Genomic DNA, 19,427 nt, shown 5'->3' on the forward strand with positions numbered 1-19,427 from the left:
AAAAATCTGAAGATCTTTGGAGCTTCTTCTTACATCTGGATGGGTTTACCTTTGGAGAACCCCAAAGGATGCCTCCAACCCACACTGTCTGTTGCCAACTGTTAACCAATATGGTGGTGGACTTTTGATGGTGGACAACTATCTCTGGGAACCATTACATGACTCTGCCACATGGCTGCAAAAATGGCAGAGCAATCTGAAGCAATTTTGCGATCATTTTAAGACATTTCACGCCCTTTAGGCTGAAACTGTTTTTGCACAGTGTTCATAATTCTAAAAATTGAAAGGCAAAGAAATTTGGGTTATTTCTGAAAAGTTGTATCCTAAAATGGACCGTTAAGGATGCATTGTAGCTGAAATCCAAGAAAACCTGATCTAAAGCCATCCCTTTAATAGAAATATTCAATATTTATGTATTATCACGAATTTAAGCTACAACCTGCATACACTTCTTCACTGCACTGATAGTAATTTACTGACTTAAATGGCATTGTTTTGGCCTTGACTCAGATAAATGTAAAATAGAAATTGCTTAGACGCAAGTCGTTGAATCGTAAACCCTTGAGGTTACAACATGACTGATTAAAGTGCTACAGGATCTCAAGTTTACGACACATGTTTTTTTTACGACTTCTCCTACCGATCAAGACCGGGGTTAAAAAACTAGACTCCATCATAAGCAAAGAGGGCTTTTAAAGGGGGCCGTCAGAACAAGGTAGCAGTGTGGAGCTCGAACAGGCATACAGTGTCTGACTGGTGTAAGGCTGTGTTCAAGGTTTGGGTGTAAAGCGGTCTTTTTCTACCTCTTGCATGTTAGGCACGGTGCTGTCCTTAAACCTGAGTCTAGAGGCCCTTGTGAAAGTTCCCACACATGGGAGAAACATTTTCTTCTAATCCCAGTATCATCACTAAAAGTACATTAAAATAATATATACGTTCTATGCACAACAGCAGGCTAGAAGAATCAGAATAAAACACTTACTGGTCCTCCTTGAAGTAAGTGAAGCCGATGAATGGCAGCTGGTTGCCCACAAAGGCTTTGGGTGGAGGAAAGGTCTCAGCAGCTCCTTTATCATCCTCTATGTCGTCAAAGTTACTGGTGTCTATGTCACCGTTCAGCTCGGGCACAACTGGAGCCACAGCTGGACGACAGCAACAGAGAGAGAGAGTTATGATGGATCAAAAGGGGAAGAGGTACAAACCCAAGAGGGGAAGATGTTTTACATTAACTGAGACTATCAAAGATTAAAACCTGGTGTTGCAGGTATTTAAAGTTAAAGTACATCCTCAGCAAACTCTTAGCATTCTCTCAGGTTCCCGAGTGTATTCTATGCCAACCTGGGCGCTGCTTGTCGTAGGAGTAAGCACTCTGCAGGTTGGCGTGAGGCTCACTCCTTTCCTCGTACAGTGCTCGCTTTGTGCCCCACACACGGTGCCTTTCACAAACCAAGACTAAACGCCTGCTCCTTTGAGAAGCTGTAAAAGTCTGCACAACACAACAGGCAGACAAGAATGCGTAAAAGGGGCCAATCAGATAAAACTAAACTGGTCCTTTAACCTATAAATAGTTCCTAATTGAGAAAAAAAAAGCTGCCATCATGGATCGAGTTCCTTAGACCAGTGAAATTCTGGCTCTGAGCAAAGAGCTCATTCCTGTTGGGTCAAGTCACAACGCTCAGCGTGATACACGTGACTCAAAGATGGCGGAGAACATACAGGGAGAGATCAATCACAGGACAGAAACAAATGAGGGGAAATAAAAAAAGAAGAAGAAGCAGAAAAAAAAGCGTGGTCAGACAGAAAGAGACAGGCTTCTCCACGGAGGCCCTTGTGGCATGACTTCCCAGAATGCTCTCTGATAGCGGGCGGCTAATGACAGGCAGCCGAGGCCACAGTGAGAGTGAGAGAGCAACCCTCCAAACTGGGGCGCCCCTCTCATTAGAGCAGTCCACACAGGCCGCACAGCCTGCCCCACCCGCCGCTACGGGGGGTGCTGCCTCCCGTCCCAGCATCCATCCATCCATCCATCCATGGTGATGGCTTCTTTTCATCACCATCCCAATGCTTAATAAGCTTGATAACCATAAAGACAACTGGGAGAATCTTCAATAGAATCCAAACATGAGTCATCGTGGCCACACTCAGCAGGGAGTAAAGTCCTCCGTAAACAGACACAAGAGGGTTGGGAGGTACATGCAGCTCTGTGGGATACCGTGTGTGTGTGTGTGTGTGTGTGTGTGTGAGAGACTGGACATGCATGTGCAAACATGAAGAGAGCTGAGCAGCACAGCAGTGGCACAGTAATAGTTTTATGCTCCAGACTGCCAGGCAGTCTGAAGCTCAGTCAGAAGTTGTGTCTGTTCTTAATCAGAGCCAGGTGAAGCAGAGACGGAGGGGCAAGGAGAAAGAGCCTGCATGTGATTATATACAGACACATAGGTCCTGTTCATATTCCTCATAAATCACTTCTCTTATTTTCTTAAGTTTTAACATAACAACCAATGGATATCATAGGGGTTTTAACAGAAACCTATAAAAAGCACCATTTAAGTTGATCTGTTTTTTTATTTTATTTGATTTTATTGAGTTGTAATTTACTTTTTGCAACTTCTACCTTGCGTTGTTTTTCTTTTTAATACATATATAATAAATTCATTGAAATGGGATATATTAACTCTATTAACTCCAATATAGCTAATTTTGCATTGACGATTTGATGTTGAATTATTTGTAAAACCACAACGATGAAGCAATAATTGGATGATGTCAATCAATCATCACATCAAACAGCATTTATCATTTTCTGGCAGATGTAACATTTTGTCTGCTGATTTACCAAGTGATAATCCACCTATTACATGTGACTTATTCTTTAAGTTTGCATTTAACCAATATAATACAACAATCTAAATGTATTGTAGCAGTTATTATAACATCACAACATTCTTCTATTGGTGGACTTTCATTAAATAGCCTTTCAGTTTCATCAGTGTGTGTATTACCAGTACGTAAGTAATCTGCAGTACTTTCTCCATTCTCTCTAATCTATTCTTTTGGAGTGGCACCCATATGCAGCTGGTTATCTTTTGGAGTTCCTTGCATCATGTGCTCTGTTGCTCTGCACAGCATTCATTCATATGAGATATGGACATATGGAGAGCATGTGTTCCATGTATGCAGGCTTAATGGCTCAGGAGATGGAAATATACGATGAACCAAAGCTGAAAAGAAGCAGAGGAACGGGCTGGAAAATATAAGAAGTGGGCCTATAAGCAAAGAAAGGAGGCATGGCCATGAGAGGTAGAAAAAGAACAAGACACACATTACCAGAGATGGAAACAGAGAAATCTGCACCAGCATTGTGGGGATATGTTCAAAAACATGCACATGCACACACACTTACTCTCTCGGATGTTGTCAAAGGTCCACTGGTCGTTCTTGAAGAAAGGGTGGCATTTGATCTCATCCACTCCAGTGCGGCCCAGACGAACCTCCCTGCACACAGCAACAGGACCAAGACTGTGAGCAGAGCCCGAACACAAAACACACCCCTCTCGTCCCCTCCACCCACCATCACCATCAGCATGTCACGCCAAACACACGGCCGAGCAAGAGCGACCACTAGGGGCCGACCACACTGACCAGCATGGAGCGCAGCATGACCACTGGAGGACACTGGAACCTCCTCCAACCAGACAGATAATGTAACTCCAGGAGGAGAAAGGGAGTGTAGACAGCAGGAGAAGAGTGCAGGAGCCAACATCAACAACTCTTGACTGACTCAAACCTGACTGCTAGAGCTGCCGCTGCCTTCCCTCCTTCTCCTCTCTCACTCTAAAACTCGACACACTCTTTCTCGTCCCCATTCCCTCCCTCCTCCCCCACAGGGTACAGGGATGGAGGGGTGCGGCAGTTTGGGCTTGCCACGTGTGGGACATTCCAGACTCAGCCAAGAGGAAGAGAGGGCAGGGGCGGGGTGGAAGAAAGAAAGTTTTTAAACCCCCGCAAAAACAAAATCTGACATGCAACCAAGCCTGGCTTACAAAGGGCCGTGTCTCAAAGCCCAGAAAACTGCAGGAGAAATGGGTGAGGATGGAGAAATGGAAAGTGGCACCAAGAAAAGGTGGAAGAAGAACATTATAAACGAGGGGTGATGAGAAACACATGGACAAGGAGGAGAGGTAAAATAGTGCTTACGGGAAGTATTCAACAAGACGCGGCGACAGTGACAGAGCATGTGGGTTAGGTTGTGAATGAATGTATCGGACAGTGTTCAAGATGTGTGTGTGTGTGTGTGTGTGGCTGGGCAGCCGCACACATGTGAGATTCTGTCTGTGGTGAGAGAATAGTGAGTGAGAAGGTAAATAAACCTGAGTGAGGAAAAATGAAAGGCCGCTCTGTATTGAAGCAGAAAGGGCCTGTGTTTGAGCTTTCTTTGGGGGCGGGGTTACTAATGTAAACAGGAAGTGGATTCTTCCAGGGGGATGGGCCACTAACCAAGTACATGACCCACACCGTCATGTCATTTTTACCCTTTAATACTAATAACATGTTATTACACACATAAAAACGGAACTTTTTGTATTTAGATGGTAGCTGGGACCGAACAATCAGTTTGACGAGAAAGACAAAGTTTGTCTTATCTTTTGACAACTTGTTTTGTGAATTAAAAAAAAAAAGTCCACTTAATCAATCAGCTGTACTGGATGTGAATTAACCCCCACAACTTAATGTTGTTTTCACTGAACTTTTTTGGCTATCTCGCCCTAATCTCACTGTCTCACTGAAAACCTTTGGTGACTATGGCATGATGGTTGTGCGACGTGTTTAAATTGAGATGATTTTTCTCAACTTTGACTTGTCTAATCTGGACACAATTCTCACACTCTTCATTGACGATGTTTCATTTCCGATGTTCCTCCTCTCAAATGGGAGGCTACAGTATGGTGGGGATTCAGAAGTCTTTTGCCATTGAGTTTTGACGTGGGGGCCTCCTGTGATCCAAACTATTTCTGTTCATTGCTCCACAGACAAACTATCAGTTACATAATAAAAATAGGAGAGACAAAAGAAAATGTAAATGTGTATGCACATGACAAGTAGCCTGGAATTGTAAAATGCTCTGAAATCTTGTTAAAGCAGAGGTATTAGTTTTTATGATTTAGAGTTTTTAAATGTGCAAACCTGTCGGTAAGAAAAGCACAGATCAGGTCTTTGGCATCCTGAGACATCGCTACATCATCTGGGAAGATGAGTGTGTTCTTGTGGTTCATGATCTTCCCATAAGTTCCAACCAGGGACTCAGCATAGAAGGGAGTTTCACCTGCAAAAAAAAAAAGAAAAAAAAAGAAGGAATTATGTACCATGACTGATTTTTAGGATGGAAATGTTTAGGATTTTAACTACCAAACAGGACAAAAAAATGAACACGATGTGTCTAGTGGGTCACTTACCGACCAGCATCTCATAGATAAAGACTCCTACAGACCACCAGTCGCACTCCCGGCCGTAGTACCCATCACCACCCTGAGACTGAAGCACCTCAGGGGAGATGTAGTCTGGTGTGCCTACAGCTGTGTCACAATGCACCATGCCCGTCTGCAAACAAAGAAATACACAGGAGTTACTGCAGGGAGAAAGCAAGAGAGTAAAAGGTTGGTAGAGTTTGGGGAGAAAGCAGAATGAATAAAACATATTTCCACTGCAGGGACCATGGCAACAATGTCAATTTCTCTTCTTTTATCTCCAAAAAAACTTTTTTTGTCCAAAATACAACTGAACTTTTAACAATGCTCCAGCTATTCTGAGAGGACTGGAAAAAGATGTCTGCTGCACTGTTATGACCGTGTTTATAAGACACTTCCTGTCTACTGGTGGACTTTCAGAAGGCTTAAATGTGTAGAGCCTCTTGTCGAACCGGCTATTAAGAAATTTGCTGTGGTAAAAACAAAAAGGTGGAAAAACACTCGCACCAGAGGCGGGACCTCAGCCGTACTCTAGATTGGTTGCTTAGCACAATGACTGCTGGGGCCTTTTTAACAACCTGATGCAAGAGTGCTGCATTTAGCTTAACTTTGCAATATGAACACTTGGTGGTGCTCTAGGGCACAGAAAAAAAAACACTAGTCTTGAAACAGAAAAGTCAAATCACTCTCTATTTTCTTCAAAATTGAAGGAGTAAAATCGAATGTAAAACATTCCTAGGTCCCTATCTTGACCTATCCAGGTCCAACTCATTGGAAAACAACAATGACATGACTATAACATTCACCTACCGAGTCCATCTTCATGCACGTGCCGAAATCGGCCAGTTTGAGGTGTCCGTGTTGGTCCAGCAGCATGTTGTCCGGTTTGACGTCGCGATGGATGAAGCCCATTGAGTGGATGGTGTTCAGCGCGAGCACTACTTCAGCGATGTAGAAGCGAGCCCACCTCTCAGGTATGTCGTAGTTCATGGTGAGCGTGACCAGGTCGCCTCCAGGCATGAACTCCATCACCATGTAGAGGTGGTGGTCGTCTTGGAAAGCACAGCACAACTATAGGGAACGACAAACACAGTCATTGAAAGCCCAACACAGGACGTTATTAATACATTGTGATATGAATGAAATGATCACGTGGGTTATCCTATATGCTTATACCGGTACTACCAATAAAATGCATTTAATTCAAAATAAAGCACCAAAAGTGATCCCCACATTATGTGATTGTTTCACATTGTTTAAAAACATCAGCATATTTGAGTTTATCCATTTACTTTATAGATAGTTTATTTACAAACTGTTTCATATTTTGATATTGTGACATAAAATTTTATATTGTATGACAGAAGATTATATTCATATTGTCCATCCCTGCACATGTTTTATATTACCCTGAATGTATGAAATATTCCCATTCCAGACATTCCGGATATTGATCGATGTACAATCCACAATTCAGAAGCTTAAATATTCTTATCTCAGGACACGTCAGGGCAGGAGACAAGATGCAAGAATTAAAAAATAATAATTCAGGTCGATAAAAAGGTGTATGATGTGTTCAGAGAGGCAAAAAAACGTATTCAGTCTCTGTAGCGGAAAGAGGTTTGAGCTTCTTTCTCTCTTGTTTAAATGTTCAAGCCTTCCACTATGTTACATATTGTGTGTTTTCAATGAAATAAAACATATACATGTGCACACCTGGACGACCCAGGGACTGTTGGAAAAGGCCATGATGTGCCTCTCCTCCCAGAAGAAGGCAGAGTCGGACCGCTTGATCATCTCAAACTTGGTGAGCTGCTTCATGGCGTAAACCTTCTGGGAGGCCTTGTGACGGACCTGCAGCAGCGGAGGGGAAGACAAAAGGAGGAGACGCCGGCGTGTAAACAGAGATAACTGCACAAGCAGGACAAGATAGTAAGAATGTAACAATGACCAAGATAACATGAGAAACAGAGAGACAGAGAGGGGAGCCCAGAATTGTAGGCACACACCCATCGAAAGACATGCTTACACAAGATTTCAACATACTCGGCATCCCCTCTACACCCCCACACCAGATTTCGCACTCCTCCCCCACACACTGAGCCTGTCCAGGCTTGTTTCCACCACAAGACACTCAGCAGAGACCAGATTCAAGCTTTCACCAGCACAAGAGACAAACATCCGGAAAACTTGGGAGTATGGAGGGAATGCCTGCTTGAACTAATAACCTTTAAAAACTTAAATTTGGCCATGATGAGGAGATAGACATGAGACGCATTTTATATTTTGGTAGATTAACCAGATTGTTGCTTCCTCTAGTGGTTCTCATTTCTGGTATTCAGTAACATCTGTAGAAACTCTACCTGTGTATGCAACTGCCCTGCTGCAGCATCATTTATAAAAATACAACTTTGCTCATCAACTCTTTACAGACATCAAACATCTCACCAGCTGCACTTCTCCGAAGGCTCCTCTCCCGATCAACTTCACTTTTTCGAAGTCTTCATGCTTCACCTGCAGTTCTCGCAGCTGACTCACCGTCTTCTCATCTGCGGGACGGACAGATACGTTACACACAGGTCAAGCTACAACCAATTGCCACAGTTAAAGTGAATTACAAGTGAGACCAGTCTAATGTATTAAAGCCACAGATGTCTTCAGAAGAGAAGGACAGATTAGAAGTACAGTGGATGGTATGAATGTAGAGCATGCTGCTATGTTCTTTCTCCAACATGAGGCACATTCTCTGTATATGGCCTCAAGTCTAAACAAGGATAAAGAGCATAAGCTTTCACAAAATATAAGAAAAAGCAGAAAGTCTGTACAAAAGTGACACAAATCTAACTGTTCCTGATAATCTGGCTGTAGAATCTGTCCGGGCCAAACAGCATGTGATTTGAATACCAGAATCAGACCACAGAGGTGTTTGTTCATACATTTCGTGTCTCTCATGTGACCTTTTGCATACAACAACTACTGTATACAGAGTCTCTGTGGTCCGTAGAAGAAGGTATGGGAAGCTGTTAAAGATTAACTCTAAAAAAAACAAAACAAGTATCATACTCTATCCCTCATGACTCGAGTGCTCTGGTTTGTATTTAACAACTTTATAGGTATTTTACAAGCTCAGCACACGAATCTTGACCTTCACCAAACACACTGTCGTTCTTACATCGATTCAGAAAGGCCTCTATGTTTTTGTTTCTCCGCAGGGCAGGATAGTTCAAATCATGAGCCAGCGCGTTCACGGAATCCTGAAAAACAGAAAAGACAAAATATTCCATCAACCTCTAAAAACAAAAGAATTAACAGTCTGTGGGTTTTAAAAAAATAATAAGATATGCAACATGTTTCAAACAAATAGAGATACTGTGGCAGCCGGAGGGGCAACCTCAGAGGAGAAGTGGTAGAGGGACGATATTGCCTGACATGGAGGCGGAGCCCCCATGTCAGGGAGTGGAAAAGAGCGCCAAACCACCATCAGCCCAACAAGCAACACCTGAGGAGGAGAGACGAGGGAGCGACCACACCCTATCAGAGGAGGAGGAGGGGACTATAAAAGGGCCCCGGACACAGGAAACAAGGAGAGAGTAGGAGTGGAAGGAGACGGAGAAAAAGCAAACCCATTGGAGACAACTGCCTTACCCCTTGATCACCCTGGAACGTCTGACTACCCGCCCGGCTCCCGACCCCTGCCTGTACGACTACCCTGCTCCTGCCCGCGCCCTGGACCGTATGAGGAATACCCGTTGTGCACCGACCCGTGGAAGTGAACACCGACCATCCCTCTGGAAAGCGGACAGTGTATTGTTGAGTGTCTATCCTACCTCTATCCACTCTCTATATTCAGTAAAAACCTCACTTGCACCATTTATCTACCGACTGGTTGTGTTTATTGGTCCGTGTTGTCGTGAAACCCCCTTGCCACCCCGGGGGCTGTCACAATTTGGTGGAGAATGCGGGCACAGTCCGGTTCTGGCAACACTGACCGATAGACCGACCGACCCAGTAAGCATGGCCACCCCGGTGCCATTTCAAGAGCTGCTAGCGGGGCTAATCGCTAGCAACCAGGAAACCCAAAAACGCCACGAACAAGCCATGCAAGTACAAATGCAAATCCTCCAAGCACAGCAGCAACAACAATACCAACAGCAAGTACACATGGAGAAGTATATGGAGGTACAAACCGAACGCGCGGAGGCGATGCAAAGCGAAATCAAGGGTATGTTACAGACACAACAGGAGCAACGTACCGTGGAGAAAGCCAACCCAGCGCGCTTCCTTCTCAAGCAGACGGCAGCTGACGATGTTGAAGTGTTTTTTCAGATATTCCAGACAACGGCACTCCGGGAAAAATGGCCAGAAGAGCACTGGGCTGAGTTGATAGCCCCCTTTTTGATCAACGAAACGCAAGTAACGTATCAGGACTTAGAGCGCGCTGGAAAAGTTGACTTCCGGGTGTTGAAAGCGGAAGCGTTACAGCGATGCGGGGTCACGCTGTTAATAAAGGCACAACGATTTCATGAATGGACATATGACACCTCCCTTTCTCCGCGAGCCCAGATGCATGAGATCAAGAGGATTACGACGGCCTGGCTGCACGCAGAGCCAACCGAGGTGTCGCCCACCGATCGTGTCGTCATGGACAAATTCCTTAGATCCCTCCCGTATGAGGCAAAAAAATTGGCCGGCCAGAGAAACCCCCGCAACCTCGAGGAACTGGTAGAGATCATGGAGGGTTACCACGCAGCACAAGCGTTAGTGCGTGGGGGAAGAAACCCGAAAGTGGAGGGGTCCACCCGCAAAGAAAAGATGAGAACGGAGGAAACTACCTATGTGTCTCCCTCCTTTCCCCCAGGCTTTCCCCGACGTCGGCCGGCGTTTGGACCGGAAGAGAGGAGGTGCTACCACTGCGGCGAGATCGGGCACATCGCCTGGGAATGTCCTCACCGCCAGGACGCACCCATGCCCACGGCCAGTGAGGGGAGTCGCCCATGCGGACTGATTACCGGATGCTGGGCCACTCACGAGGACCACATGCCCCTCACCCCGGTCAAAGTAAACGGCCGCGACGCCTCCGCGATGGTGGACTCCGGGAGCGCTATTACCTTGGTGAGACCTACGTTTGCTCAGTACCCGCTCCTAACCGGCACCCGAGCGGTCACGTGCATCCATGGGGAGACCCGCGAATACCCCACCACCGCCCTCGAGATATACACGACGAGGGGTAGATACGTCGGCACTGCAGGAGTAGTGGAAGGACTCCCCGTAGAGGTGCTGGTCGGCCGAGACCTGCCCGTGTTCCAGGAGCTGTGGCGCAGCCTGGTGGTGAAACCAGGTACGACCCCTCACCGAAAGTACAAGAAGAAAGCCATCTGTGGGCTGGGGGAGGAGATCTCCACCGATCCCCTATCGGAAGGAGTCGCCAGTGCCGTGGCCCGGGCGTTGGTGGAGGCCACCCAACCCAACCCCGAGGACGTATATGCCACAGCCGTCGAGAACGACGGACCCTCCAGCCCCAGTGAGCCCGAAGGAGAGGCGCCGCCCATCCCCGAGGAGGCAGATACCCCCTCCCTCGAAGAAGAGGAGCTGGCCGGGCTGTTTCCCCAGGACCCGGAGGAGCCCATCTTACCCGGGCCCCTCACAGGGAGGTTTGGGACGGCCCAGTTGGAGGACCCCAACCTAGCCCACGCCCTTCGGCAGGTGGCCGCCGTAGACGGACGACCACTGGACGGGGTAAGAGACCTCCCTCCCACACATTTCTCCATTTATAACGGGCTCCTCTACCAGGTAGTAATAAGGGACGGGGCCCCCCTCAGGTTGTTACTGGTACCCCGTCCTTTCATACCCTCTGTCCTCCAGTTAGCCCACTCCCATATCCTAGGTGCCCATCTAGGAGTGGAGAAAACCCTGGAAAGGGTGAGGGCCAGGTTCCACTGGCCCGGAATAAAAAAGGCCGTGGAGGATTACTGCCGGAGCTGCCCCGAATGTCAACAAGTGGCCCCACAACCCCATCACAGAAACCCGCTGGTGCCCCTGCCGATCATCACCGTCCCCTTCAGCAGGATCGGGATGGACCTAGTGGGGCCACTACCCAAGACCAACCGGGGACACAGGTACATCCTGGTGATAGTGGATTACGCCACCCGGTATCCCGAAGCCATTCCCCTACGCTCTATGGCCACCAAGGGCATTGCAAGGGAGCTGGTGATGTTGTTTTCCAGGGTCGGAATACCGGAGGAGATTCTCACCGACCAAGGAACCCCGTTCATGTCTAGGATCATGAAGGATCTGTGTGGCATGCTGAAGGTGACCCAACTGAGGACGTCGGTGTATCACCCCCAAACGGACGGACTAGTAGAACGATTCAACCAGACACTGAAAAAAATGTTGAAAAAAACCATGGACCAGGACGGGAAGAATTGGGACCAACTGCTACCCTTCCTGATGTTCTCCATCAGAGAGGTGCCCCAGGCATCTACCGGATTCTCGCCCTTCGAGCTCCTGTACGGTCGACGACCCCGGGGGCTACTCGACCTGGCCAAAGAAGCCTGGGAACACCAACCCTCCCCCTACCGCACCATGGTGGACCACGTCGAGGAGATGAGGGTGAGGATGGCATCCCTCTGGCCCATCGTCCGAGAACACATGGCCGAGGCACAGGCGGCCCAAGCCCGCGTGTACAACCGGGGAACCCAACCCCGAGTGTTTAACCCAGGGGATCGGGTGTTGGTCCTGGTACCCACGGCGGAATGTAAGTTTCTAGCCCGATGGAGGGGGCCGTATGAAGTGATGGAGAAATTGGGGCCGGTAAACTACCGAGTCCGGCAACCAGGTCGGAGGCACCCGACGAAGGTTTATCATGTGAACCTGCTCAAGAAATGGGTGCGTAGGGATGCCATGCTCTGTTTCTCTCTCTCTACCCTCCCAGGAAAAACGGAGCCAGTCGAGGTACCCGTGGGAGAAGAGTTGACCCCCCGGCAGAAGCAGGACGTCCGGGAAATGGTGGATCGGTTCCGGGACGTGTTCTCCCCGGACCCCGGATACACCACACTGGTGCAACACCGGATAATCACCGAGCCCGGGAAGAAGGTGAAGCTAAGGCCGTACCGCATCCCCGAAGCCCGCCGGGGGGCGATAGAGAGGGAGGTACAGAGTATGCTGAAGGCCGACATCATCGAACCCTCGACGAGCGAGTGGTGCAGCCCTATAGTGTTGGTTCCGAAACCCGATGGCTCAGTCAGGTTCTGCAATGACTTTAGGCAGCTCAACGCCATCTCAAAATTCGATGCCTACCCGATGCCCCGGGTGGACGAGATGATAGAGCGCATCGGGAGGGCCAGATACATAACCACCCTCGACTTGACTAAAGGCTACTGGCAAGTGGCAGTGGCCCCCGAAGACAGGGAAAAAACGGCCTTCACTACTCCCATGGGACTGTACCACTATAAGAGGCTGCCGTTCGGTCTCCACGGAGCCCCCCCCACGTACCAGAGACTGATGGACCAGGTACTACGTCCCCATCGAGAATACGCGGCAGCCTATCTGGACGACATCGTCGTGCACGGGGAGGAATGGGGGGCTCACCTCCAAAGACTGGAAGCCGTCCTGAAAGCTCTGCGAGGGGCGGGGCTGACAGCCAACCCCAAGAAATGTCGCCTCGGCCTCCGGGAAGCTGACTACCTGGGGTACACCATCGGCCGCGGCTGCGTCAAGCCCCAGGTAGGGAAAGTCGAGGCGATCCGGGAATGGCCCCGCCCCCGCACAAAGACACAGGTACGAGCATTCATTGGGCTAGCTAGCTACTATCGACGGTTTGTTCCCCAGTTCTCTGCTCTTGCAGCACCCCTGACGGACCTAACAAAAAACCGGCTGCCAGATCGGATCGTATGGACGGCAGAGACCGAGGACGCCTTCGAGAAGCTGAAGGAAGTACTCTGTTCTGAACCAGTGCTGGTGACCCCGGACTTTACGCAACCGTTGGTGGTACAGACGGATGCCTCCGAGACCGGGGTGGGTGCCGTCCTGTCCCAGCTGAGGGATGGAGAGGAGCACCCGATCACATACGTAAGCAGAAAATTATTACCGAGAGAAACGAGATACGCCACGGTCGAGAAGGAATGTTTGGCCATCAAATGGGCTCTGGGGGAGTTGAGATATTATCTGCTGGGACGACACTTTACCCTGGTCACGGACCACGCCCCCCTGGTATGGATGTCCCGTTCAAAAGACAATAACGCCCGGGTCACCCGCTGGTTTTTATCCCTTCAACCGTATGCTTTCTCTGTTGTCCACAGATCCGGGGCCGCTCATGGAAACGCGGACGCCCTGTCAAGACGGGACGCCCTAGGTTCCTGGAGCAGTCCTCCCCCCAGGTCGGATTTAAGGGGGGGGGTATGTGGCAGCCGGAGGGGCAACCTCAGAGGAGAAGTGGTAGAGGGACGATATTGCCTGACATGGAGGCGGAGCCCCCATGTCAGGGAGTGGAAAAGAGCGCCAAACCACCATCAGCCCAACAAGCAACACCTGAGGAGGAGAGACGAGGGAGCGACCACACCCTATCAGAGGAGGAGGAGGGGACTATAAAAGGGCCCCGGACACAGGAAACAAGGAGAGAGTAGGAGTGGAAGGAGACGGAGAAAAAGCAAACCCATTGGAGACAACTGCCTTACCCCTTGATCACCCTGGAACGTCTGACTACCCGCCCGGCTCCCGACCCCTGCCTGTACGACTACCCTGCTCCTGCCCGCGCCCTGGACCGTATGAGGAATACCCGTTGTGCACCGACCCGTGGAAGTGAACACCGACCATCCCTCTGGAAAGCGGACAGTGTATTGTTGAGTGTCTATCCTACCTCTATCCACTCTCTATATTCAGTAAAAACCTCACTTGCACCATTTATCTACCGACTGGTTGTGTTTATTGGTCCGTGTTGTCGTGAAACCCCCTTGCCACCCCGGGGGCTGTCACAATACATAGTAATGTTTTAAGCTGATTTAAAGTTTCATTTATGTTGGGAAGTCTCCTGTTAATCTGCCAGGACAAGTCTTGTAAGACAACCCTGACCTTCTTCTGGCTGATAAAAGATAAGAAGAAGAATGGAGGAAGGAAGGAAGGAAGGAAAGAATTACATTCCTGTGAGCTGTGAGCTCCTAAATGCAACATTACGGGAAGAGAAAATGAGACTGCTAATTTGCAGCATAACAAAACTACACAACTAGACAATGGAGGTTGGATGTAAAGACATAACAGGTCATACAACAATAACTAGTCACATGATGTTGTTTCGCCCCATTGCCCAAACACAGACCCACCAACACCCGCTCTATCCAAACAAACACAAAGCCCTCCCCATGGCTTAACACTGAGGGCCAGCGGCAGCATCAGACTAAAAGCCCGGCCTCAGCAGTGTCATCGGTGCTGAAATCAGCCGTGTTGAGTTCCACTTAGAACCAAAATGTCTGCGTGATTCAAACACATGAGGCTGGGCAGGTGGGTGGGGGTGTAGCATGACCCTCTGTTCCCCAGAAACAAGGGTCAAATGGAGTTATCCAGTGTGTGTGTGTGTGTGTGTGTGTGTGTGTGTGTGTGTGTGTGGTAGCGTGGTTGAGCCACAGCGGTGTCTGTCCGACTGTTTGTTCGGGGATATGTGAGTGGGTGGGCAGGGGCATGCGGAACAATTCTGCACCTTTAAATAGCGGCGGTGCGGAGCGATCCCCCCCCCACCCCCCACCACCACCACCACCACCGCAGATGGGTGGAAATAGACCTAAAGGCTCAGAAGCTATTGTGGGACAAACAGCTTATGGTTCAGGCTGAGCGTGCTCGGATCTGTGATCATTTTGGGTAAAGACAAATAATAAAACAGACGGAACAGTCTGGTTAATTACATCACTTAACCTCCAGCCTTTAAAAACCAGGAAACGACATATATATATATGCACTGTTATATTATATGGCCCAGCCCTAGTTATAGCAGCCATGGTTACTGCAGTAGAGAGGGAACTCAACAGTCTGTGAGAATGTTGAACTCTATGTACATACGCAAATATAATCTAATTTTAGCAGCTTGAAATGAACCATTTGCTGTGTGTGTGTGCGTGTGTGTGTGTTTTGTGTAGTCTGTGGGAATGCGGGACTGAAATAATGAAGCTTTTGGGCTGCTACATCCTGTCTTACATCCACGTCTCTCAAACCACTTTTTAAACATAAAGGTTGAACCCCGCACGTTTTTCATGAAATCACCATTCTGTAAATGTGCAGAGAGTTAGAAATGACATCCTTAACACGACGGCTTTCGACTCGCTTGTTAAATATTGTCATTCATTTCCAAGTACCAAAAGTTATGAATACAGTAATGGCATTGCAAGATAGTGTTAAAGGTGTCCTTTTTAAAACCACTAGTAGCACAGTAGAGCAATGTTATAAGTGCGTCACAAGGATGTACAGTACATGCACACACTTAGTTGAGAGTCACTGAGACCAGCAGTTTATTTAAGTAACATGGAGTTCATGTCAAAATTGCGTTACACTACTGAAAAAAGAGGCCTTTATTCTTTATCATAATAATATTATTCGACCATGATTGTTGTTGTCTCCATTATTTACAATGTACAGTCAGTACATGTTATCGTGCAGGGTGAGGGGTTCAGGATTCAAACATCTTGCCTCCCGATTGAGCCTCAGACCAGCCAGAGCCGAGGAAAATGAGATGAAACTGGTTTGATTTACACTTCTGGAATCTGGACAAATCTGAACACGATCCTGCCGTTTAGGCACAGTAGTGTGTCCTGAGCCTCAGACAACACCTCCCACCTACTCCACCGTGAGCAGATACTGCCTGAGCACAGTCAGCAAACAATGGAGAGCTTCTCAGAATAAAAAAAAAATGTAAACTGCAGTCCTGCCAGCACAGACCAAGTCTCTACCAATCCAAAGGGAAATACATACAGAAATAAAATGGCTTATCTTAGAGAAAAAGCTTAATCGACTGGCTCCCAAATCTGTTTCTTTTGCGGATTGAAAAAAACCCGCTTCAGAACACATCATTTGGGCAAACAACAAAAATGATTGTGAACAAACAGGAAACACCGATGTGAGGTCACTGCAGGTTAACGGCATTTCAATTCCAGGAAGTGACTTCAGCATCCTGTGTGGTAGCCCACAGTATTAGGCAGCCCGGAGTCTGTAGCTGTGTCCACTACAAAGCTGCTGAAAATAATGACTGAGGGTCTGACGGTATGGAATGACTTCACTTTGTGGTCTAATTGTAACATTTTACAGGCATGGCTTTACACTGCACTGAAATTGTGACTCATCAGCTCTGGGAATGGTTTGCAGATGAAAGGGTTGTTTGTGTCACAACCTGAACCATGTACATACGAACATCAAATCTCCTTTATCTCATCTATTCATCGGGTTGACATGTCGAAAACACGAAGCGTGATTCTTCTTTGCTCCAAACATCACCAGGATAACCCGACTGACCACCAGCGGTAGCGTTCTGTTGACATCAAACCTGCAATCAAGCAGCTGAATGTCTCAAAACATGATGTGATCGTGTTTGCTAAGCGAACGCGTAGAAAAGCAAGTTAATCCCGTCTTGACATATATCCTCGGGTGTCTCTGCATCGATAGGCCTTGGTTGTGCTTTGTGCAGACCTAAATAAAAGTAAGGCAGGTTTTACGTTGAGCCCTGGTGGGCCAGGACAAAAGCTACTCCATACCAGCGAAATAAAAGTGTATTTGTTGTCAGAGGTTGGGGCCGAGAAGCTCATAGCAGTGGCAGTAGTTTTATCAAAGTTTCAAAGTATCAAAGACATGTTAATTAGAGGCCTCACCAAGAGACGAATCTCAAACGGACAGTGGATGGAGTGAAAGGAAAACAATTAATGGATGAACTCAGGTTTTAGGGAGGACACTAATTAGCTCGTCGGTCTGTATCCTTGATTGGGAAGGTTCAGTTTCACACCCCCTTTATTAAATACATATTTTTTGATTGTCAAACTCAATTTCCTATCATATATTTCCATCAAAACTGTAAAAAAATGAGGATTAAACTGTAGTTCATAAAAGGAAAAGGAGGCACCAGGTGGGGTTTCCCTCTGCTGCCTCCCTGATTGAAAGCCAAAGGATTGATGAACAAATGTCAACGGAGCTTTTCAGAATCAGACTGTGCGTCTGGTTTTTGGTTTACTCCAGCTTTCCCTAAGACAACAGACATGTCTCTTCAGGTGATCTATGATCACGACAGAACAACATGTCAGAGCATTGCTATGCATGCGTGTGCGTGTGCGGGTTACTCATTATGTCTAAACTGTGACACTACTACCTGTATCAGACCCAGAGGGTAAATGCAAACTCACCAGCAGGGTTTCCAAGTTTAGTGCCGACTGTGGGTTCCTCATGAGGGACTCCAGCTTGTTCAACCGGCTTTCCAGTCTGCTCTCCGCACCGAGCATGATTACAGTGCAATGTATCCAGGTCAAATGACATGAAACAGCAAAAGTAAAAAAAACACCTGTAGAGCCGTGTTTTTGTCTCGGGACAGAGGCGCACTCCGCTACTGCTTGGCGCAGCTCTTAATGTCAGCTCTTCTGTAAACTGCCGCTTGAGTGAATTATTGATCCGCTGCTTCCTTCTTTTTTCATTAATATCTTACAACAAAGTGGAACCGGACCGGACGTTTGAGAGACTCCACTTCCAGGTGCGCCCCGTCTGCTCCCAGGTAGAATCAACACAATCGGATCCAACCACAACGTGTCCAACCCGCAGTCCAGACCACCGTCAAGATACACAGTACGGCTTCCGGCTACAACTACCAAACTAAAACCCCAAACAGTTTATATAAAATTTAATAAAATACATGATTATGTAAATACGTGTTTATAATTAAGAAATACTAGTCTTTGAAATGTGTACATTTTGTAAATTAGTAAAATAACTAATCTAAGTTTATGGTACAAATATTCTTAACACATTTACACACATTTACATTACACATTATATGTAAATGCAATATTTTGAATTGTATAATTTTAAAAATAATTTGGGACTACTAGCTTGAGATGAACTTTCAAGCTCAAATTAATTGTGTAATTTATTTAAAGGCATTTTTCGTTTTAAAAATATTTCTTGTGATTGAAGTATTTTTCCATTTTGTTTTCATCTTCCTATTTGTTTTTTATTTTGATGTGTACTTTACATTGTTGTGAAGCACTTTGTAGAATATCTGCACCAGTTTGTATGACATGTTATATTAATAAAGTTTCACATCAGAACGTTTTAGAATTGGACTCATTTTATTAATTTGCAATTAAAAACATCATGGTAAAGTTTAAACAAAATGATAAAATAATAACAGAACACAGTGCTATCAGAATACAGTGTAATATCAATGGTAAGGTTGATTGGTAATTTTATTGTGAAGGAAAGCATGTTCATCCGGTTTTATGCTGCCTAATGGTAGCCTGGGTGACTTGCCAAACATGAGTCCCATATCGGTTCCACTTCCCTGTTTTCCTGTGTACTGATAAGGGGTTTGCGTACTTTGGTACTTTGGTCTGTCTTACGCTTGGAACTTTTCCCCAGACCGGGATTCTGCTGCCCCCCCCCCCCCCCCCTAACTACCTATAATCACTGCTCCCAGCGAGCCCCTCAATAAGCCGGAATTCCTTCTCTCTTATCTCATTCATCTGTTTTGCCGTCACAGCTCAGGGCCTTGACCAACTTTCAGTATTCTAGGAATGCTGATGAGCTGCCTTGCAAACACGCTGCCACTAAAAATAGAAATGTACAGGGATCCCAGTGTTTTGTCAGTCCTACAACTAATGTCAGGATAATTGTTTTATAAACTAAATACTAAACTAAATATACGTGTATACTTAAAGCCCTCTTAGAAGTACAAGTGAAAAGAAAATATTTACATCGAAAAACAGGGAAAACACACCACATTTTCTTGCT

At 46.9% G+C, this 19,427-nt stretch overlaps 1 protein-coding gene across 5 annotated transcripts in view; it reads right to left on the bottom strand.

The window, feature by feature from the left end:
- LOC306793359 (rho-associated protein kinase 2-like) overlaps positions 1 to 18,162 on the bottom strand; it is a 31,437-nt gene extending 13,275 nt beyond the window's left edge. For 3 of the 5 annotated variants that reach the window (XM_079290954.1, XM_079290953.1, XM_079290951.1), the window contains exons 1-9: positions 17,831 to 18,161; positions 8,638 to 8,719; positions 7,914 to 8,014; positions 7,182 to 7,319; positions 6,276 to 6,536; positions 5,454 to 5,598; positions 5,185 to 5,323; positions 3,404 to 3,495; positions 983 to 1,142 (exon numbers count right to left, since the gene is read on the bottom strand). In XM_079290954.1, the coding sequence (XP_079147080.1) occupies positions 983 to 1,142; positions 3,404 to 3,495; positions 5,185 to 5,323; positions 5,454 to 5,598; positions 6,276 to 6,536; positions 7,182 to 7,319; positions 7,914 to 8,014; positions 8,638 to 8,719; positions 17,831 to 17,926 (1,214 nt within the window). In that variant the 5' untranslated portion in view covers positions 17,927 to 18,161. Of the gene's footprint in view, positions 1 to 982; positions 1,143 to 3,403; positions 3,496 to 5,184; positions 5,324 to 5,453; positions 5,599 to 6,275; positions 6,537 to 7,181; positions 7,320 to 7,913; positions 8,015 to 8,637; positions 8,720 to 17,830 lie in introns of all 5 variants that reach the window. The other 2 variants (XM_079290950.1, XM_079290952.1) reach the window with 1 other exon arrangement.
- Between the last annotated feature and the right edge of the window lie 1,265 nt (positions 18,163 to 19,427).

The sequence above is a fragment of the Melanostigma gelatinosum genome (genome assembly GCF_949748355.1).
Source record: "Melanostigma gelatinosum genome assembly, chromosome: 19".
NCBI lineage: Eukaryota > Metazoa > Chordata > Actinopteri > Perciformes > Zoarcidae > Melanostigma > Melanostigma gelatinosum.